The 22,961-nt window shown below is 36.5% G+C and overlaps 1 protein-coding gene across 1 annotated transcript in view; it reads right to left on the bottom strand.

Moving 5' to 3' along the window:
• Window positions 1–18,080, bottom strand: part of APOOL (apolipoprotein O like) — a 74,349-nt gene extending 56,269 nt beyond the window's left edge. Inside the window, exon 1 of the mRNA XM_080910015.1 lies at window positions 18,010–18,080. Within this exon, the coding sequence (XP_080766141.1) occupies window positions 18,010–18,024 (15 nt within the window). The 5' untranslated portion in view covers window positions 18,025–18,080. The remainder of the gene's footprint in view (window positions 1–18,009) is intronic.
• Between the last annotated feature and the right edge of the window lie 4,881 nt (window positions 18,081–22,961).

Here is a 22,961-nt window from a genome sequence, read left to right as displayed (position 1 = left end):
GAAAGGAAACAGGACTACATAATTTAAAATATGATGGCAAAAAACTTTCTCTGAACATCTAGTCACTAACTGAAAGGATCAAATGGCCCTGGCAAAGGTATTCCAGTGGCTATCTTTATAAAGAGCAACATTAAAGTTGCATTAGTCAAGCGAAAGAAATAACAATAGAAGAAAGAACAGATGCAGAGCAAATGATGGTCGTGGAGGCACATGGCAGGGAAAATTTTTTTTTTTTTAAATCTGCAGTGAGTTAAAATTGGATATTAAGTGGCTCTGCTCTCTGGTAGAAGTATGGTATTGTGCCATACCTGTAGGCACATAAAGGTTTTCTTAATTGTTTTCTGTGTTTGAAGAACACTTAGCATGTTATAGGAAGTTTACATACACTGTGTTTATAAATATTCATCATAATCAAATATAGTTAGTATCATCTAAGTTGCTGCTGGTAAAAGGTTTGGAATTTGAAGTTAAACGAACTTAACAATGCTCTCCATTAAAAGTGCAGAAATATTCAGAGTTTTCTAACTCATTGATTCAGTGGCTTAGCAAGAATTCTGATTCTGGGATATGAACTTTTGGTGAGTTCAGTGGATCTCTTTGTCCTTCTTCCCAATGTGGCTACATTGGATAAATCTCCCTTTTCTGCTTTCTACTATTAATGTGACTCTTCTAGTTTACTGAGAACAGGTAGCTAAACCTGGAGACAGGATATGACTCAAGTTCAATAACAAAACAAAAACTCAAGTGGAACTATGACACACTTTGTGGGTGTCTGCCACTCTCAGTGGCATCGCTCATCTTTCTACTTCCATCTCCTAAGCCAAGTAGAAAGATGGAAATAACCAGCAGTTGCTGGAGTCATTTTACTTCAGGGACATTTTCCCGTCTTTTACTTAAGCCAACACCAGCTGTTTTTTACCTCCACTTGGTGCAGCAGAAAAAAAGTATTTGGTCTAAAGCCATGGCATAGTGGTTTAAAGTTAAGTCCTACTATTCTTCCAGGGGACTAGAGTTAATTTCATAGCACCCAAATCAGGCAGCTCAAAATGGCTTATAATTCTAGCTACAGGGAACCTGATGCTGCCTTCTAGTCTCCACAGACAACCCACACATGCATGATATATACAAATGCATGTATATATTTTTAATTCCTGACAATTTAAAATAATGTTAGGTATTTGTATTAATTTTTAAATAGTGTCTCTTTAATACAGATTTATACCAAAGCTTTAAAAAATTACAAAATAAAATTGATGTCTCACTGCAACTATAAAATCCAGTTTGAGAAATAATAAGATTAATATAGTTCAAAATTGTTGATGCTTTAATTCTAAGGTACCAATATAGAACTAGAATCTGATTCTTGTGTCTAAACCAACAAAAAGTTGTTAAACAGATTGTTTTGTTCTTTCTGATAAACTCAAGGCAAGATTTTATATTTGGTTAATATTGTTTTATGTTTTATGCTCTTTGTTTCAGACTTGTAACTACTTAGAAAAATGTTTTTAAGAAGTCAAAGTTCATCTCAGGATCAATTTGTGTCTTTTAAAATGACTACAATGTAAGCAACTAATTTAAATTGACTCTACTACAATTGATGCCTAATGCAATCTGTAATGAGAAGCACATGTACTGTATATCTAAGCTTTATATTATATAAAATATACAAAGTTAAAAGAATGTAAGCTTTATACATGAAAAATAACCAACAAGTATTACTGCTCAGCAAAGTGGTTTCTAAACAGCCAAGTAAGGGAGGAGAGACCATTACAGACTGTAGCCAGGCAGAACGATTCTGAGCAATAGGCCCAGCATGCCAGAACATGCACAGCTTTTCCCTGGATTGTCCTGGATAAGAATGAGAAACAACACATATAGATTATGGATTATGAAGAAGTAACAAGGATATTCTTCCCAACCCTTTTTTATCCCAAGAAACTACCCTGACTGAATAACAAAATCCTAAAATGTGTCCTCTAAATACCTTGCAATTTTGAACTTAGAAAACTATCTTTTCCAGATGCCCAGGCTCTTTCCACCTGGACAGCAGAAAACCTGAGGCACGGACCTGGTGAGTTTGTGCAGTGAGTACCCAGAGAGCAGAGAGTGCTTGGCAGTGCTTGAGGAAAATGATCCTCTCCAGAACAGAATTAGGGCCGGGCCTTTGAGGAATCAGGATCTGCCTCGGAAAGGCAGCGCTGGAAGATCAGCTCCATAGGCTCTTTTACACCTGGACCAGAGGTGAGCCTGACACAGAGGTCCAGGGAGGGCACACCAGGAGATCTCAGTGAGCAGAGAGTGCTGTTCTCTCTGAAAAAGGGTCCTTTTTGAACTAGAGAAAGAGCCAGGTCCTGCCAGTGGTACTCAGGACCTATGGGCAGAGGGCTGAGCGCCCAGAACAGTCTCACAGGAGGCCCAACACATGAGCCCACAAAGACAGAGCTGAGTCACTGCCATCAGAACTCACAGCTTGTCCACATAAAGATGAACACTCAGAAGCAATTGTCTTCCTGAACCCACGGGCCCTCAGATCCACAGGAGAGACAGGTGCCAGTCACTGACAACAAGACCACATATAACCACAGAGAACAAGATGGCAAGAGGAAAGTTAAAGAACTTAAGCAATGGAAAACATGATAACCTGGCAACAACAGAACCCAGCTCTACCTCCAAAGCAAGTAGTGGATTGCCAAATGTCAGCCCAAGCTGCTATACCCAGCAAAACTATCAATCACCATAGATGGAGAGACCAAGATATTCCAGGACAAAACTAAACTTACAAAATATCAGAAAACAAATCCAGCACTACAAAGAATAATACATGGAAAACCGAACACAAGGAGGAGACTACAACCTAGAGAAAACAAGAAAGTACCTAAGCAAGAAAACAAAAAGAAGAAAGACACATGGACATAATCTTACCTCTAACAGTAAAAATACCAGGAAAAAAACAATCACTATTCCTTAATATGTGTTAACATAATGGACCCAATTCCCCAATAAAAAGATATAGACTATCAGACTGGATACAAAAACAGAATCCAGCATTTTGCTGCATACAGGAAACTCATCTCAGAGACACAAACAGACACTATCTCAGAGTAAAAGGTTCGGAAAAAACCTTCCAACCAAACAGCCCCAAGAAAGAAGCTGGAGTGGCCATTCTAATATTGAATAAAGTAGATTTTCAACCAAACGTTATCAAAAAAGATAAGGAAGGACACTTCTTACCCATTACAAGAAAAATTTATCAGAAGGAATTCTCAATCCTAACTATATAATTCTCCAAATACAAGAGCACATATTTTCACAAAAGAAACCCTACTAAAGCTCAAAACATACATTGCACCCCACACAATAATAGTGGGAGACCTCAACACCCCACTATCATCAATGGACAGATCATGGAAGCAGAAACTGACACTGGAATTAATAGACATCTACAGAACATTTCATCCTTAAGAGAAAGAATACACCTTCTTCTAAGCACCTCATAAAACCTTTTCAAAAACTGACCATATAGTCGGTCATAAAACAAGCCTCAATAGATATAAGAAGATTGAAATACTCCCATGCATCCTATCAGATCACCATGGACTAAGGCTTGTCTTTAACAACAACAAAAACCATGAAAAGCCCACATACACGTGGAACATGAATGATACTCTACTCAATAATAGCATGGTCAAAGAAGAAATAAAAAAAATTAAGGATTTTTTAAATTTTAATGAAAATGAAGGCACAACATACCCAAACCTATGAGATGCAATGAAAGCAGTACTGAGAGGAAAACTCATAATGCTGAGTGCCTCCAAAAAGAAACTAGAGAGAGTATACACTAGCAACTTGACAACGCATTTAAAAGCTCCAGAATAAAAGAGAGCAGATACACTCAAGATGAATAGAAGGCAAGAAATAATCAAACTCAGAGTAGAAATCGACCAAGAAGAAACAAAAAGAACCAAAAGAAGAAATCAACAAAACCAGGAACTGTTTCCTTGAGAAGATTAACAAGATCAATAAGGCCTTAGCCAGGCCTGCTAGAGGGCAAAGAGAGAGTGTCCTAATTAACAAATTCAAGAATGAAAGAGGAGACATAACAAATAAACCGAGAAAATTGAAGAAATCATCAGATCCTACTACAAAAGTCTATAATCAACAAAACTGGAAAATCTGGATAAAATTCTAGACAGATAACAGACACCAAAGTTAAATCAACAAGATAAAGCATGTAAACAATCACATAACACTTAAAGAAATAGAAGCAGTCATCAAAAGCCTCCCAACCAAAAAAAAAAAAAAAAAAGTCCAGAACCAGATGAGTTACGTGCAGAATTCTATTAGACATTTATTGACAACCTTATACCAATACTCTACAAACTATTCCACAAAATAAGAGTCAGATGGAACATAACCCAACTCATTCTTCGAAGCCACAATAACTCTCATTCCTAAACCACACAAAGACCCGACAAGAAAAGAGAACTTCAGACCAATCTCTCTTAGGAACATTGATGCAAAAATACTCAATAAAATTCTTGCAAACTGAATCCAAGAACACATCAAAAAGATCATTGACCAAGATCAAGTAAGCTTCATCCCTGAGATAGAGATGGTTTAATATATGGAAATCCATCAACACAATTCACAATATAAACAAACTAAAAAAAAAATAAAAAGCACGTGGTAATCACACTAGATGCTGAGAAAGCATTTGACAAAATTCAACACCCCTTCATGTTAAAAGTCTTGGAAAGAAAAGGAATCCAAGGCCCATAACTAAACATAACAAAAGCAATATACACCAAAAGAATAGCCAACCTCAAGCTAACTGGTGAGAAGCTTTAAGCAATCCCAGTAAAATCAGGGACTAGACAAGGCTGCCCACTCTCCCCCTACGTATTCAACATAGTACTGGAAGTCCTGGCCAGAGCAATTAGACAGCAAAAGAAAATCAAAGACATAGAAATCAGAATGGAAGAAGTCAGTACTTGCAAATAACATGATAGTATACTTAAGTGACCCCAAAAATTCCACCAACGAACATTTACAGCTGATAAACAACTTCAGCAAAGTGGCTGGATATAATATTAACTCAAACAAATCAGTAGCCTTCCTTTACTCAACAGACAAACATGCTGAGAAAAAAAGTAGGGAAAAGATATCCTTCACAATAGTCACAAACAATATGAAATACCTTAGTGTGACCCTAACTAAGCAAGTGAAGGACCTGTATGATACGAACATCAAATCTCTGGAGAAGGAAACTGAAGATCTCAGAAGATAAAAAAGATCTCCCATGCACATGGATTGGAAGGATCAACATTGCAAAAATGGCCAACTTACCAAAAGCAATCTACAGATTCAATGCATTCCCCATCAAAATTCTAACTCAATTCTTCATAGAGTTAGAAAGAGCAATTTGCAAATTCATCTGGAATAACAAAAAACCTAGATAGAGAAACTTATTCTCAACAACAAGAAACTTCTGTGGGACCCACCATCCCTTATTTCAAGCTATATTACAGGGCAATTGTGTTAAAAACTGCATGGTACTGGTACAGAAATAGGCAGGTAGCTCAATGGAGCCTCCAGAAACGAACTCTCACACATGTGGTCACTTGATTTTTGACAAAGAAGCTGAAAACAATCAATGGAAAAAGGACAGACTCTTCAACAAATGGTGTTGACTAAACTGGCACTCACCATGGAGAAGAATGAAAATAGATCCTTTCTTATCTCCTTGTACAAAGCTCATGTGCAAGTGGATCAAAAATCTCCACATAAAACCAGATACAATGAATCTATTAGAATAGAAATTGGGGAAAACCTTAGATTTCATAGGTACAAGGGAACATTTCTTGACCAGAAAACCAATGGCTTGTGCTCTAAGATCAAGAATCGAGAAATAGGACTTAATGAGATTGCAAAGTTTCTGTAAGGCTAAGGACACTGTCAAGAAAACAAAATGGCAGCCAACATATTGGGAAAAGATCTTTACCAACCCCACATCTGAAAGAGGTCTAATATCCAATATATACAAAGAACTCAAGAAGTTAGACTCCAGAGAATCAAACTATCCTATTAAAATGAGGTACAGAGCTAAACAAAGAATTTCCAGTTGAGGAATATCAAATGCCTGAGAAGCATCTTAGGAAGTGCTTGATATCCCTAGTCATCAGGGAAATGCAAATCAAAACAACCCTGAGATTCCACCTCAAACCAGTCATAATGGCTAAGATCAAAAACTCAGATGACAGCAGATGTTGGTGAGGATACAGAGAAAGTGGAACACTCCTCTACTGTTGGTAGGGTTGTAAACTGGTACAACCACTCTGAAAATTAGTCTGGTGGTTCCTTTCAGAAAATTGGACATAGTATTACCTGAAGACCCAGTTATTCCACTTCTGGACATATACCCTAAAGATGCTCCAACATACAATAAGGACACATTCTCCACCATGTTCATATCAGCCTAATTATTATACGCAGAAGCTGGAAAGAACCCAGATGTCCTTCAACAGAGGAAAGGATACAGAAATTACACAATGGCATAATACTCAGCTATTAGAAAACATGACTTTACGAAATTCCTAGGAATATGGACATACCTACAAAATATCACCCTGAGAGGGGTAACCCAATCACCAAAGAACAGACATAATATGCGGTCACAGAAAATTAGATACTAGCCCCACAAAACTCTGAATACCCAAGAAACAACTCACAGATCATATGAAGCTCAAAAAAAGAAAGGCCAAAAAGTACAAGCCTCAGTCCTTCTTAGAAAAAAAACAAAAAACAAACAAAAAAAATTACATGTATAGCACCCTCTCAGAGGAGGGAACACCTAGACCTTAAATCATTAATAACTCAAGAGCTAAGATCGCTTTTTGGCAATTTTTGATATTTAAAATTCATTATGTTGAATCTTTACACACCAAGAAAACTTTGACTATTTCCATATTACAATGTACTTTATGCTCATTGTAACTAGTAAAATTTCAATGCATACTATCAAACTTTTAAAAAAATCAAGTACTGACAAAAATATATTCATATAGTTTTATGCCAAAATGCTTTTAAATACTGTACATGTATCTCTGTTTTTTAAATAAAGTTGTAAGCAAAATAATTACTTTCTCTCCAATATATAATTACTAATAAAGCTTATATTTGATTCGGTCACTGGCACAGCAATCATCATTATGTATGTATTTAATAAACATTAATACAATACTTGATTGGTAGGTAAATGGGCTGTTCCAAATGCCAAAAAAAAAAATGTCTTCCCATCTACATAGCTTCACTTGTATTCTTTTAAAGAAACAATCTATACAAACAGTGGAATCTTTTCTTGCTGAATTGGACCTTGCTAACATCTTCCTCTTCAGTCCCTTTAGTTGCTAAATCTTGGAAGCAACTAGCATCTCTTTAAAACAGATAATGATGACCTTTCAGAGATCTTCCCACTCTGAATACAACAGTTTCCTTATGTGTATGGTATAATGCTGATTTATTAGTGTCTTGCAAACTTAAAAAGACATTTAAATAGCCATCTGGACAATCTTGCTAATTAAAACACAGAAAAAAACTATATATATATATATATATATATATATATATATATATATATATATATATATACTCTGATAATTGGTATTTTGCTATTGTACATGGAATATACTTGTATATAACCTATTTGTAATAACTAGCACTGTTTTCCAAATTTGTAAGAGATTTTGATTGTCAGTGCTATATACTTATTCTAGTAATCCAAAAATTCATATTTTGGTTTAGAAGTAGATTCCGTATATTATTTCTATACAATTATGCTAATTATTGCTGAGTGTTTTAAATGGATCGATGCCTCAATGCATGTACACCTTATAAAGATTAACACGTATTAGATATTTGTAAATCTATTTACAATTCATTTTCAAAATACTTTTACTCTTGATGGTTGTGTTTTCGTAAAGACTAATATACTTAATTAGGGATGTTTACTTAATAGTTGTTTTTTCCTGAAAGCTATATTACACAGTTAACATTTTACAAAAGCACAGCTGTGACAAATGACCCTGAACAGTTTTGAAATGCTAAAGCATTACTTAAAAGATAAGGAGAATGAACTTCAGGTATGCCAGAAAGTAGAGCCGCCACCTCTACTTTCAGCACTTGAAACTGAGCCAAAAGGGTTATTGGCACTAATTCTTTGACATCAATTGTGGGCGGCATCAATTCAGACAAAGGAGGACTTTTTTTTTTTTTTTTCTCTGACTTCATGGGGCAATGGAGAACAAACCACCAGAATGATAATCAGTAATGTCTTCTGAGAATATTATTCAGAGACAAAAAGGGAAGTTGTAAATCTTGAAATCAATTCACACTAGCCATAACACCACTTTCCCATAATTACACCATTTGGGAGACTGAAAGTGGCGGACCCTAAGTTTGAGGCCAGTCTAAGCCTCAGGATGACACCCTATATTAAATGAACAAAGTGAAGTTACTCTGTCAGCCTTCCTTCTTCTTAATTTAACAACTTTATTTTAAAAAAACAGATAAATGTACAGATTTTAAAAGCATTTTTGCATAAAACTATATGAATATATTTTTGTTAGTACTTGATTTTTTTAAAGGTTTGACAGTATGCATTAAAATCTTACTAGTTATAATGAGCATAAAGTACATGTAAAACAAAATGTAACATAGAAACAGTCAGAGTTTTCTTGTTGGGTATAGATTAAACATAATGATTTTTGAATACTAAAAATTGCCACAAGACTGCATTCTTAGCTCTTGGATTATTAATGATTTAAGGTCCATGTGTACCACACTCTGAGAGGGTGCTATACACTTTTTTTTTCTAAGAAGGACTGAGGCTTCTAAGAGTAACTAAAAGTCAAAAGGTTATTTTAAACTGCTTCTCATGTACTGCTACCCTCCTGACACTACATGTGTTGTTTTACAGCTGCTCCTTACTTGCATTCTTTTATTACACTTGTTCCAAATTTGTATTACACAATTCCCAAGATGTTAAAACAGAGAGTTGAGGAATTTCAACTGGCATAGCAGAAAAGATATTCTTGAGACACTTGTGTTACTCAATCTGACTTACAGAAAAGTAAAGCAATGGACCCCAAAGAAATGGGATTTCCCTAAGAATCTCAAGCTAGAAGAATAAGCCCCAGCTAAAGAGAGAACATGTATCTTGGAAAAAGATTACAAACTTTGTTGGACTACCTTAAAAGATGAGACTGAAGCCCAGGCAAGGACAGGTCAGTCATGAGCAGGACCACACCATCTCTGGAACTGCTTAAATTTATAAATCCTTGGCCTTCTATTTAAACTTTAATCTCACTTCAGGCCCCCAATACAGACCTTGGGGTTTCTGAGGATGAACATGTAGGGTCTCCCTGGATTTATTTGTCCTTCCTTTTTGATGTGACCACATTGAATAAATCTTTTTTTTTTCTGTTTTTCACTATGAGACAGAGAGAGAGAGAGAGAGAGAGAGAGAGAGAGAGAGAGAGAGAGCACGTATGCAAGTTTAGATACTTGCATCTCTCTGCTTTGTTGCCTACATTTAAATGCCATTTAGAATGTTCACAGAAGTTGATATTTTCTTGAGATCTAAATATTAGAGGGCATTAACAGCAAGTGATGATGTGCAGCATCTTAGGATGAACATGCTTACAAAACAGTAACTGTGGTCTAATAAAATACATTATGAGGGAAAAGTAGTAGATAATTAACATTTTTGAATGCTGCTGATTATGCATAATAAAGTATGTTAATAGTGCAGAAAGTATACATAGTATTCTGAAAGGGTCAGGTAAATAAATAGATATAAGCACTCTGTAAGATCCTTTAAGGCAAAAAAAAAAACCTTCTCTCCTCCCAGTCCCACCCTCACAACCCCCTCTCTTCTCTTCCTTTACCCCTTCCTCTTCTTTTCAAAGAAAAGGAAGCCCCCATGGGTACCAACACAGAAAAGGCTGTCTTTTATTCACTAAGCACAACATTCAGCCACCCTGTAAAGCCAACAAGTTGTGTATACATTCATTTCACATTTATGGAGAAAAAGCAAACAACATCAAAACACTTTCCAAGATAGCAATTTCTAAGGTTCTTTCTGAGCTCAATTATCCATTATCCATTCAAGTCTACTTCATTTAAATATTCTAACATCCACAGCATAGTTCAATTAGCAAAACTGAAAAACAGAAGAGAGTGAGTGATGAAGAATGAATTTAACTCCCTAGTCTAAGATGGATGGGAATTACATGGTACATGTGAGATGTAATTTGCATAAAAATTAAAGCTCTAGCACTTAAGGCCAACAGAACAAACAGCCCAGCTTAATGTGGCAGTATAATTCAATAATAGGAGCAGAATGATAACATTTTAAACACTGAATATTTTAATTAAAATATTACATAAAAGTACTAAATTATTTTAGAATTTCTAAACATTTTTATTATTATAAATGGTTGTGCAGTAATTACTGAGTGGCACTTGAAAATTTATCTTAGATAAATAAAAATCAAAGAAGTACAAAATAAAAATAACAACATACATGTCTGATATACTTGGAATCCTTCAGAAATGGCACAATATTGGCAATAACTCAACTTTCTTCAGTTTGTTATCAAGGTCAGACAACTACCACATATACTGCTAAAACCAGAAATTTTATTTTAAAGTCCTGAAGGCCATATTTCACACACATATCTAAACATATGTATATTACAGGGGAAAACTGGGCTCTGCATAGCTCACAGAGATGTAGCAAAGGAACACTGGAAGCTTTCTATACCTCTGAATAGACAGTAACACTCAAAGAGATGACTTTCAAGTTGTTTTCAGTTTAGGGCGCATATGTTACAAAATTTCAAAACAAATAAATAAGTGGTATAGGATTGTTAAATTCCTCTTAAATTAGTGCTGCATTCTCTTCTCATAGCCATCTTTCTTCATCTCTGCCCATATACCCTTTAACTCTAGCTCTATGAGTCTTTCCAGGCCTCAAAGATATAAAGCATACTCTTCTCTCCACTCATCTCACAGACTCCCTTCGTCTTACCTATGAGAATGACCCCCCACAACTCCTATAGCTACTCATCTGAAAATAGGCTGAATGCACTTATAAAGAATAATATAACATATTTGTAAGTACGAGATTATTGCTTCACCCCAATAGATATTTTTCAGTGAGTCAGTGAAATATGAGCTAGTTTATCAGAGCAGAATAGAGTTTAGTAAATTTATTAACAATGGTGCTTTTGGAGTACCTGCTAGTGTCAAAAGACAATGACTATTTACTAAAGACAGAATTCACTTTCACATAGGACATGAAAAAGTTCATCGTAAAATTAATTATACTTTATCAAATACATACTTTAATAGACAGTATTTTTTATTCACGTCAATGTACTTCTAACTAAATCACCAATAATATTTTCATTAGTGAGTTTCCTAGGAAAATATATTTATAGTATAACTGCTTAAATATTGTTTAAATAAATCATATTTTGTGTAGGCCAAAAGAACAGTAGTGAAACGAAACTGTTGTAACCACCTTGGAAGAAATGAAGATATTCTAAATGGATACCTTTCAACTGAATATGTTTAATCTTTATACACCAAGAAAACTTTGACTATTTCCATGTTACATTTTGTTTTATTTGTGCTTTATGCTCATTATAACTAGTAAGATTTCAATGCATACTACCAAACCTTTAAAAAAATCAAGTACTGACAAAAATATATTCATACAGTTTTATGCAAAAATGCTTTTATAATCTGTACATTTATCTGTTTTTAAAATAAAGTTATTTAATTAAAAAATAAAATAAATGCACATATAAATTAGAAAAAATAACTACTGAATCAATGAACCCCAAAGAAATGGTATTTCCCCCAGAAAATTTTATGCCTAGAAAATACAGAAGCCTCAGTCTTGTCTCCTAGAAAAAGATTTCATACAGCTCTAACAACTTGCTGAAACCATCTTACATAAGACTGAAGCCCATGTAATAATGTGTGAGTCAACAGTCAGTAGGGCAGGACTGCACCTTGACGGAGCCTGCTTAAGTGTATATATCCCTGGTCCTATGTTAAACTTTACATCACTTCAGGATCCTGAAACTGAGGGGAATAACTGGGTGTATTTGTCCCTCTTCTTACTGTAGCTTGTGGATACATTGAATAAATCTCATTTATCTGTTTTCTACTTTTAATTTGCCTAATTTTTATGTTTTCATTTACTCTTTGGGAAATATATCACCACAGAGCTATAATAAACTCTGAATGACTAGATCTGAGTAGAAAACAGTGCAGAATTGTATTTCCCCAAGCTAGATCACTCCAGTCTTTATCTTCCCACTATCATTTGTTCCAAACTGTATTTTTTTTCAATTCTTTTCTTAAACCTCTATTTGTTAGATTTTTCTTTCCCAATATCTGTATTTTCAGTAGAGAAGGGAGAACTGTGATTGCATATATCAGTAGTATTCCTTCTGAGTGATTTCTCTACAGGAGTAGTGTGTACACTCCAGAAGGAAACAAATGCAGAAGGACTGCCAAAATACCAGGGAGGAAGTGGAACAGGAACAGAAGTTGACTTGAAAGATCAAGAGCTTCTCCAGAATAAACCAATGATTATTAGATACAATATAAGTGATTGGCCTTACAAGAAAGGGACATGTAACAGATATATCAGCATTTTAAGTATGAGAATTTATATCTCAAAATATAAGACACTATATCTTCTGGTCTAGCCACTCCTATAGCTAAAATCCTCTCTAAAACTCATTACCAAGCAACCCCAAGCAGTGTACTTGTGACCTGAAGTAAAATGAAATGAGACAAATACAGTATCATTCACACAAAACTTTTAAAATAACATCTTTGTGAGAAATTTCTTCAGTACACTGAGTTAATGATCATATCGTTTTCACTGATTTATGTATGTATACTCATTTGTGTCATAAAGAAGAGAATGAGCATATCTTTCCTATTCGTGAAAGCGCATATTACTTGCCTTTTCTATCCAGGAATAATAAAGTTTGTGATAATAACAAGTGCAACTAAACTCATCTTCAACTTTAACAGATACATTACTACTTTTTCTAGTTGAAACTGACAACTGAAAAAAACAATGCTTCATCTTGGAGATACAGCTTAGGAGCTATTTCTTGGCAGCAACATAAAAGTCTCAGACAAGAATGCCCTGTTTTAGAGTAATCACCAGTGAGTCACTAACAGAGAACCTGTATATATCATGGTGCTTATTTTCTTCTGGAAATAGTGGGTAAGTGAATCATCTCTAAAAGAATAAAATATCATTAAATCTACTAAGAAGAGAAAGTCTGTCAGCCACCGTATCATTTATTTTACTAGAAAATGAAAATCATGTACTTTACTGAACAAGTCTCTCTCTCTCTCTCTCTCTCTCTCTCTCTCTCTCTCTCTCTCTCACACACACACACACACACACACACACTCACACACACTTGTTCTTGCAAAACTCAAACTCTTAGAAAAAAACTGTGGTAACTGAACAACTACAAACAGCCCAAGTACAAAAAAAAAAAAAAAAAAAAAAAAAAAAAAAAAAAAAAACAGCAGAAATGTACTTGTAAATCTGGTCCTTGTTCAACAGTATTTCAAATAGTCAAATTCAAAAGGGTAGAAATTAAAAATAAAAGCCTGTGGAGAAACTATGGGACTATGCTCTGGGAGAAATGCTGTGTTGGTTTTTATACTGTGTTTTCCCAAGAAGACCTGGGCAGCTGGAGTTAGGGTGTTTGTCATGACTTTTGATGTGTGTATTCTACCTACAGGCCAATGTACATGTAAGCTGTGGACTGAACCACTTTTGGAAGTCCAGAATATACAAATAGCCCAACTTAACCCATTTAAAATATGACCTATGAAACTGAGCAGAGTTCTCAAAAGAAATACAGATAGCCAGAAAGCATCTTTTATTTGTTAAGTGCCCCCCAGCCATCAGGAAAACGCAGACTTAAACCACTCCAGGATTTCATTCACACCAGTCAGAGTGACCAACTTCCAGGGGGGACAGTAAATACTGCTGTGGATATGAGGAGAAAGAACCTTTATGCACTGCTGGTGTGAGTATGTACTACTTCAGCCTCTTTGAAAATTGTTCTCATGTTCCTCAAAAAACTAAAAATAGATCTACCCTATGAGAAAAAGAAAGTATCTATGAAGTGCTCTGCCCACAATGTGTTATCTACATCATACCCACTGTCCCCTATGTCTCAAAAACTCCATGAAGGACTGTAAGGTGGGACTGTAAAAAATGGAAGACAACCAACCACTAGGAAACATCTTCTGGATGTATATCATAGCACTCAGGAATTCAAAAATTCTGTTTGTCATCTACGATCAAGCCAATCAAAATTCCAACAAGGCCCAGAGAGGGCCTCCTCACCCCTAACTAAGGACGAGCCATGGAGAGTTTATGACTGCAGGGACAGGGAAAGTCAATTTTCCAAAGTAGTCTAACACCAAGTATGGAGACCATACTCCAATAGAAGATTCCACACCTATACCCATACTTAAATTAATAGCCCTTATTTTCGGTGGTTTATTAAAAAGAAAAGAAGGAAGTCAAGAGAACCAGGAATGGAAGGATGAGGTGATGAAGGTGGTGATGTTTCCTAGCACATGGCAGGGATGTAGCAGGGGCAGGACAGCTTTTCTTTTCTTTTTTTCTCTATACAGAAGAGTTCCCTCTGTATACCAGGCAGGCCTTGAACTCAATGATCTTCTTCTGCTTTCTGGGTGCTGGGATAACAGACATGAAACATCACTCGTGGCTAGTGCATCTTTGGTTAATCCATGATAACTCTTTTATACTTGAACGGGAATTCTCTACAAAAACATGTGCATTCAGATTTTTAGCTTCCTGCTTGAAGGATAATGGGAGAAAGACAACATATGAAAGCAAACAATGGATTTCTTCAGAGGAACTTTTTCTTAGCAAAAGGAAAAGATTCATGTCTTAACCAAATGTCACTTTTGGAGGAGCTTTCCATTTCCTTCTACTGCACAGTAGCCGAGTAACACCATAGGCTGCAACACCAACTAACTGCTGCATACCAAAAGCACCAGAGCAGGCTTACCATATAGTACCACAGTACACCAGTCCACCCTATAGGGTACCAAACAACCACAAACCAAGGCTGGGGAGATAACCAAGAGACAGACAACTTTGGGCTAGTGGCCATGTCTCAACTTGAAATGACTCTGGACCTCCAGTGACTTAGACCAATATTTGACTCTGGTTGGGGCTGACCTTCTCTATGGCTATGGTATCTACCATGATTGCTGCTGGTGCTGCTAGACACAGCTGATAATTTGCAGGAGCCAATGCAGAAGTAATTCAGAGCCTGCATTTGGCACTAACACTGCAAATTATTTATGAAACTACAATGGATACCAGGCCATACAGAAAACAGCAGCTTAAGGCCTTTCAGAAGTCAACAAGCAGATTCTAAGATGCTGTGTTGGGGGTGTTTTGAGACCTGACCTGGGACCAAAACTGGAAGTGACAATGCTCAGTTGATGAGAGGGGCCCCCGTGTCAGAATCTGAAATACACCGTAACCCTAAATCAGTTTCATTATGAAGCCTAAACAATTATTAGGAGAAATCGCCTAGACCATGCACCCACCATAGCATGTGAGCAGCCGCTGTCTCCAGTCCTCTCCTTGGCAGTGAGCACTATTGGAAATATATGCCAACCAATGGTACAGGGTGGCTGCCCTCTCCATTTTCCAAAGATGATAGATACTACTACCTTGAACATTATGGCTCTAATCAGGAAAAAGAGTGATCCTACAACAGATAATTTGACAAACAGATAGACATCAGGTGCCTTCAGATTCTCCTTTTGATATAGGCCATGATCAGGTAGTCTCTGATAGAAACTGTTCTCCAAACCAGGAGAGATGGTATGACAGTAAGAGAGACTTGTTGCTTCTGTGCTAACAAATTAAAAGTTATCATTTAAGAAAAAAAATCTTTACAGAAAGTTAAAATAACTTACATCAAACATAACAATGAAATAATTTCTGGTACCAGAAAATAATTAAAACCCATGACTCATAATACTTTTTGTTGTCGTGCCTGGTCACTTACTCCACCTTATTATGAGACTTGCTATAGGGCCTTGCATAATTGTCTTTTAAAGTTCATCAGATAGAAAATTGGCCTCAGTTAGGCTAATGATACTCAGAAACTAGTATTTACCCCTTAGCCAAGATCAAAAATTTAACAATATTTTTTTTTAATTGGGGAATGAAATGAGTAAGGTTACACCATCCTGTCCTGACTTCATTTTATGTTTGCATAGATAATTCTTAGCCCTTAACCCAATGGTCACGTATGCCTTGGCAAGATGTCTGAGACTTCCATGGCCTTGACCATGATCCAGATGTATTTGCCAAAATAACTGGCAAGTTATATCTAAAATGACTACTATGCTCTGCCAGGAATAAATGTTTCAAGGTTACTCTGACCTTCATCTAACTTTGATGTATCTTTCTAGGTTTTGCTGTGGATGCCTGAACTTGAGCATCAAGACAATTTTAGAACCACAGTCTGCTTATAGTTTGGCCACTAAGAAAGGACTTAAAAGTTTTAATTAACTTATCAATATGGTTGTCAATAACTATCTCATGTAGATCATTACAGTTGTGAATGACACCACTTAGAAGAGGTATTCTGTGTTTACCAAAGGGAGCAAGCATGTCCTACTTGTAGCCTACACATCACATCCTACTCGATACAAAATTGTAAACTATTTAAACATTGTAAAATTATTATTTGGGGCTTTTTTGCAAAGTTTTTGGTAACTTGATTGTGATTCTCCAGAATAAACCTTGTAGAGGACAGTGCAGGCTGCATTTATCAAAAGGTTGGTTGGACAGGCCTGCTAGAAATTAAGTAAGAATGGTCAAAGGCACTTTAGGAATTGTGGTAAATGGGGCATGGAGTGATAAAGTAAGACATTAAGTACAGAGGAGAAGATTCTTGGGTGACAGGAGAGGAAGCTGAAGAGCAGAGCCTAGGCGAATTGTTGTTACCTAGAAGGGTAACATGACCTCTGAGAGCTGATAATGGAGTGCCTATGAAGGCTTTAAAGTAGAGGGGCAGAGTCTCATTTTGATATAAGTACTATGGCAGCACAGGAGAAAATGGATTCCATCAGAGGAATGGAGGGAGTGGAGTCCAGTTAAAGAGAGTGGCCCGTAGTTCAAAAAAAAAAAAAAAAGTATTAGGTTATATATTATAGAAATAGAAATGCAGTTAAGAATGGGAAATATTAAAATAAACCCGATGATTGTATTACTCACACTCTCATAACCTTCAAGCCTAACAGAGTCATTATACACCTAAAAAAAATTACGTGTGTTAAGTATTTGTAAACTGATGTTGAAACGCCAGTCAGCTGGCTTGCTTCCTTTACCCTGCTTTCTACTTAAAAGTACCTTTTCTCATTAACCTCCAAAGAGAGTGGGTATTCGACAGGGAATAACGCTTTGTATAATCCCCATGCACAGCACAGACTCCGGGACATCTCTGCTCTTGTCTGTTTTGCCCATAGATAATTTTTGAAAAAGTCCTATGTTCCGGTCTTGGAGCCCCGCCCTGCGCACCAATACAAATGCCAAAGTTTTGTTTTGTTTTGTGGGAGCGCCTAGTAGCCCGGCCTTCCCGTCACTCAGCGGGTTACGGGACTAAAGCCCCCCACGGTATAAACAATCAACTGCAGGGGATTAAGGAGGAGGCTAGGCAGGTTTGTTCAGGCTGCAAAGATTAAAGATTCCGATTCTCACACTCTCACCTCCAGGCCGCCACTAACTGAGGGGCTCCCTCCATGAGTTATGATAGAAGTTCCCTTCTACGATTATCGTAATGCTGTGGACTCAAAGAGATCGGAAAGTAGAAAACTAAGTTTCTTTTCACTTACCCTAAAGGCCGCCATACCTATGACCCTCTCGGCTCAAGTTTTCGGACGGAGAGCGCAGAGGGACAAAGCAGTTCAATTTGCCTTGCGTCACCGTAACCCCGCCTCTTTACGCTGGGAGCCGGCCGGCTCCTGTCCTTGCCCCGCCCTCCTGCAGCTGCTTTGTCAGCTCCAAAGTCAACTAGTTAACAGTTCAGAGGAAAGGACTTGTCTTTGTGATTGACATTCCAGTCCTCCATAGATCTAACCACTCAGAATATTCTCCACACTCCAACTAGAAATTGTTTTCTTAGGGGAATGACTTTTTGTTTGTTTATGGGATTTGTCTAGATAAGAACTTAAAACTCAAGTTAACTGCCTTAATAAACAACCATATGGTCAGTCACTAGAGCATGGTCACCACTGCAGTCCCTGGGGCAGTTCAGTGACATTCATTCTAGAACTGTCACTAAGCACCAGTTCTGTCAGGAAGTTGTTCAGAGTACACTACAAAACCTAGTGGCATATTATAGAGCACCAGGAGAAACTGACAACGTTTAGAAAGGCCTAAATACTATTCAAGAAACTAGAACACAGACTAGCAAGGCAGTTCAGTATGTAAGAGATACCTGCCTACTGCCAAGCCTGATGACCTAAATTTGGCACACACACACACACACACACACACACACACACACATCAGAAAAAGGTATCAGTTGAGAAGGGATGGAGTTTACTAGCTCATAGAGATTGAAGGTGCTGATAGGGTGATTTGAGAAAAGTCATAAGGAATATAGGCAAGTGGTCTATGCAAAAGTAACATCAGGGACAGAGAGTGGTAGGTTACAGCAATAAAAAACAATAGGGCAAAGGGGGCTTAGAGTGTGACTACAGCTAATTTGGATTGATTGGTTGGTTGGTTTTATTCTGTTTTTGTTTAGTTGTTGCCTGCATGTTTTCCAAAGAGAGGCAAAGAAGGCATGGAATGGGGGGCAGAGGTGGGGAGAATCCTGGAGGACATGAGGGAATATATTAGATGGATATTTTTAATTTTAAAAAGAATAAAAAGAAAAGTACTTGGAAAGGTTTTAGCATTGGTGTGACTTGATCTAAATATATTGTAAAATGGTGATTATGATGTTCTCAGTAGACTATACTTTGAGGAGATATATTATTCTCTATAAAGGCAGAGGCTCCCTGACACCGCTGTGCATAATTCTAAGAAAAACAAGTGTCCATAATGTTCCCATTAAATTCACAGTATTGTGTAACTACATTCAGTCATTTATTCAATAAATAAAGTATGACGTATATACTAAGCATTAATGTTATATTAAACATATTTGATACTTTAAGCAGATTCTTTTTAATGAATATACAATAAAATATATTATTAAATGATCAAATAAATATCAATGGTCATGAGTAAAAGGCTAAGTTTTTATTATTTTCACACCTAAAGTACATCATGCATATTTATAATAAAATCGAGTAAATTTTATTACATAAACTATAAAAGAAAAATAATAAATAATATTTAAAATGTTCATAAATTTATTTTTCTGATGAGAATAGAGCTATCTACATATTGGTCAAGCACAATGAGGACTAGCAAATATTTAAGTTTCTGGTATTGAGGTTTAAAATATTTTAATTACATTATCAGAATCTAATATTTGTGAATATTTAATGGGTGCTTTGGGGAGGCTTTAAGTGATTCTTTTGTTCATAATTAATTGAGGTGCACATGTCAATAACTCTAATGTTAATAGAAATTTCACAACTAACAGGAAATATGCAATTTGTAAAAATTGTGAATATGCATGTATAGAATAGGAGACCTTCTTTCTGCTCAAAATTTTGGAGACAGGGGTTGGGTGGGGGAAATCGGATGAGGAAATGTGGGAGGACAGACCAGGAAGGAGATAACAACTTGACTGTAAAAAAGAGATTAAAGACAACTAACAAAAAAGATAGCAGCAACATTTAGCAGTAGGACTCTGTGGGGGTGGGAATGATTACAGAGAAGAGAGAAAATATATTCTTAGTCTTTAGGGGCTCACAATCAGGCTGAAAAAAGGCAGGTGAATTAAGTGAGACATTATCATACACATGTAACAACATATGTAGTCAAGTGGGTAGAGCTGCAGTTATGAGAAGATTTGATTTATGCTGTGAGGTCTGATGAGTCACTAAATGGTTGCAAGGACCTATGAATTATTTGCCATGTCAATTTATCCATCAAGTTTTTGAGTACTCCCATGTCTTGACAACTAGCTTCTCACAGAATAAGTTGTACAAGAGAAAGAGCAAGGAAGACATTATAGTGCCTTTATGTCCCAATCTTGAATGTCACTCTCTGTCACTTTAACTCCATTTTTATAATTTATTAGAAATGAGTCACTAAGTAAAACACCTACACCAGGATAGGAGAATCAAATTCCAGCTTTAGATGGGTAAAAATACATTATGTTTTGTGTATTTGAAAGGTACCAAAGTATATTTTCTTTTTTCGTTATCTGTTAACAACACTGATATAATTTTGTCTTCTAAGTAGAATAGAGCCCATGTTCTATATCTTCAACAACTTTGTTTGCAGTGATCTCAAATATTAAGGCTCCTTCATAATAGAAAATACTACATACCAATTATGATAAATGATTTACTTTCTTCTCTTACAAACACACTCAGTCCAGGTCTGATATGTAGATCAATTGTTTCCAGAAACTGAGGCTCCCATTATCATGTTGTTCAAGCATCCCAAAATATAATCCCAGTTTCTGGTTTAAAATGGATTCCTATCAACAGGAAGTAGACAAGTGAGGAAGGGAGAGGAAGCACCCTCATATTAAGAACATATCTTGGATGTACTAGATATATGTGAATTATATTGTTTCTCCTTAGATTCTATTGTTCATAAACTAGTTCTGTGGCTGTACTTATCAGATTCTGGCTAGGAACTTAAGACTATATATTGAACAGCAATACATTGGGAAAACAATACTATTATTATAGAAGGGAAAAGTGACTATTGAAGTCCTTTCTCAGCTTTTTTGTTCTTTTAAGATTGGACATTCAACATAATACCATCTTTCTAATACCATCTTTCTCATAAACCCAGCTACTGACTTTGTACACACACACACACACACACACACACACACACACACACACACAATTAGATGTCTTTATAAAGTGGTGGTTTGAATGAGAATGGCCCCCATAGATACATAGATTTGAATACTTGATCACTCAGGGACATAGCACTATTTAAAATAACCAGTGTGGCCTTGTTGGAGGAAGTATTACACTGGGAGGGTTGTGAGGTTTCAAAAATCCTTTTTTACTCCAGAGTCTCCTGCTGCTGGAAGATCTGATACGGAACTCTCAGGAGATCCCTAATCTTAAAAGTTAAATGTGTGAGCACACATGGAGAGATCTATGGCTCCAGTTGCATATGTAGCTGAAGATGTCACTGTCCGGCATCAATGTGAGAAGAGGCCTTTGGTCCAGGGAGGGCATGTTTTCCCAATGTAAGGGAATGTCAAGGCAATGGGGTGAAGACGGTGATTAGGAGTGAGTGCACCTTCATAAAGACAAGTGGAGTGGGGGGGTGGGAGTGGGGTGGGGGGAAGGGATAACATTTCAAATATAAATACAGAATATCTGATAAAATTTTTAAAAAGAAAAAATAATAAAGTTAAATGTGATCTAAGATAATCTTATTTATTATTTTTATTTATCTACGTTTTGCTTTGATTGAAACTAGGGCCTGATGTATGCTAGGCAAATACAACTACCACTGAGAAATATTATATCACCGATTTTATTCAATTTTTGATTTTAATGTATTCATATGTCTCAGTAAATGATCTATTGCTGTTAAGAGATAGCATGAACATGGCAACTCTTATAAAGTGAAGTATTTAATTTAATTTAATTGGGACTGACTTACAGTTTCAGAGGTTTAGTACCATGTCATCATGGCAGGGTCCTTGGTGGCATGCAGGCAGACATGCTGCTGGAAGAGCTGAGAGTTCTATATCAGATCTTCCACTGGCAGGAGACTCTGGAATAGAAAAGGCTTTTTGAAACCTCACAACCCTCCCAGTGTAATACTTCCTCCAACAAGGCCACACTGGTTATTTTAAATAGTGCTATGTTCCTGAGTGATCAAGTATTCTAATCTATGTACCTATGGGAGCCATTCTCATTCAAACCACCACTTTATAAAGCCATCAGTTGTAAGGTGGGCCTAGTTCCACATTCTTTTAATCCAAGCATTTGGGAGACAGAAGCAGGAAGATCTCTTTGACAAGGCCAGGCTGCTCTGCATTGTGAGTCCTAGGACTTTCAGAGCTAAATAATAAAGAGGCCTGCCAGGAACCCCCCAATTTTTTTATTTTTCATGGCAATTGAATACCATATGACATTTAATACTTTATGTATAGCATGATGTTTAAATTTGTGGTAAGCTTATTGCCTTAGTTGGGATTTTACTGCTGTGAACAGACACTGTGACCAAGGCAACTCTTATAAAGGACAATATTTAATTGGGGCTGGCTTACAGGTTCAGAGGTTCAGTCTAATATCTAATATCTAATATCTAATATCACCAAGGCAGGGACGTGGCAGCATCCAGGCAGGCATGGTGCAGGGGTTGCTGAGAGTTCTACATCTTTATCTAAAGGCAGCTAGGACAAGGGTATGAAAGCCCACACCCACAAGGCAACACCTAGTCCAACAAGGCTACACCTCCCAACAGTGCCACTCTATGGGTCAAGCATATACAAACCATCACATCTATATACTCAGTCCTCAATAATTTATTTACAGTGAAAACATTCTGATTCTTTCCAGTATTTAAAACATAAAATATTGTTTTGTTATCTATATTTACTCTACCATACATAAAATTTTAGAATTCTGTGTTGCTCTTTTTCCTACCCTGAAAATGTGGGTCCTCCTCAAACATT

This window comes from Micromys minutus (assembly GCF_963924665.1).
Source record: "Micromys minutus genome assembly, chromosome: X".
In the NCBI taxonomy this organism is placed as follows: Eukaryota; Metazoa; Chordata; class Mammalia; order Rodentia; family Muridae; genus Micromys; species Micromys minutus.
The sequence above is the reverse complement of the archived record's forward strand: the minus strand, read 5'-3'. Positions and strand labels throughout refer to the sequence as shown.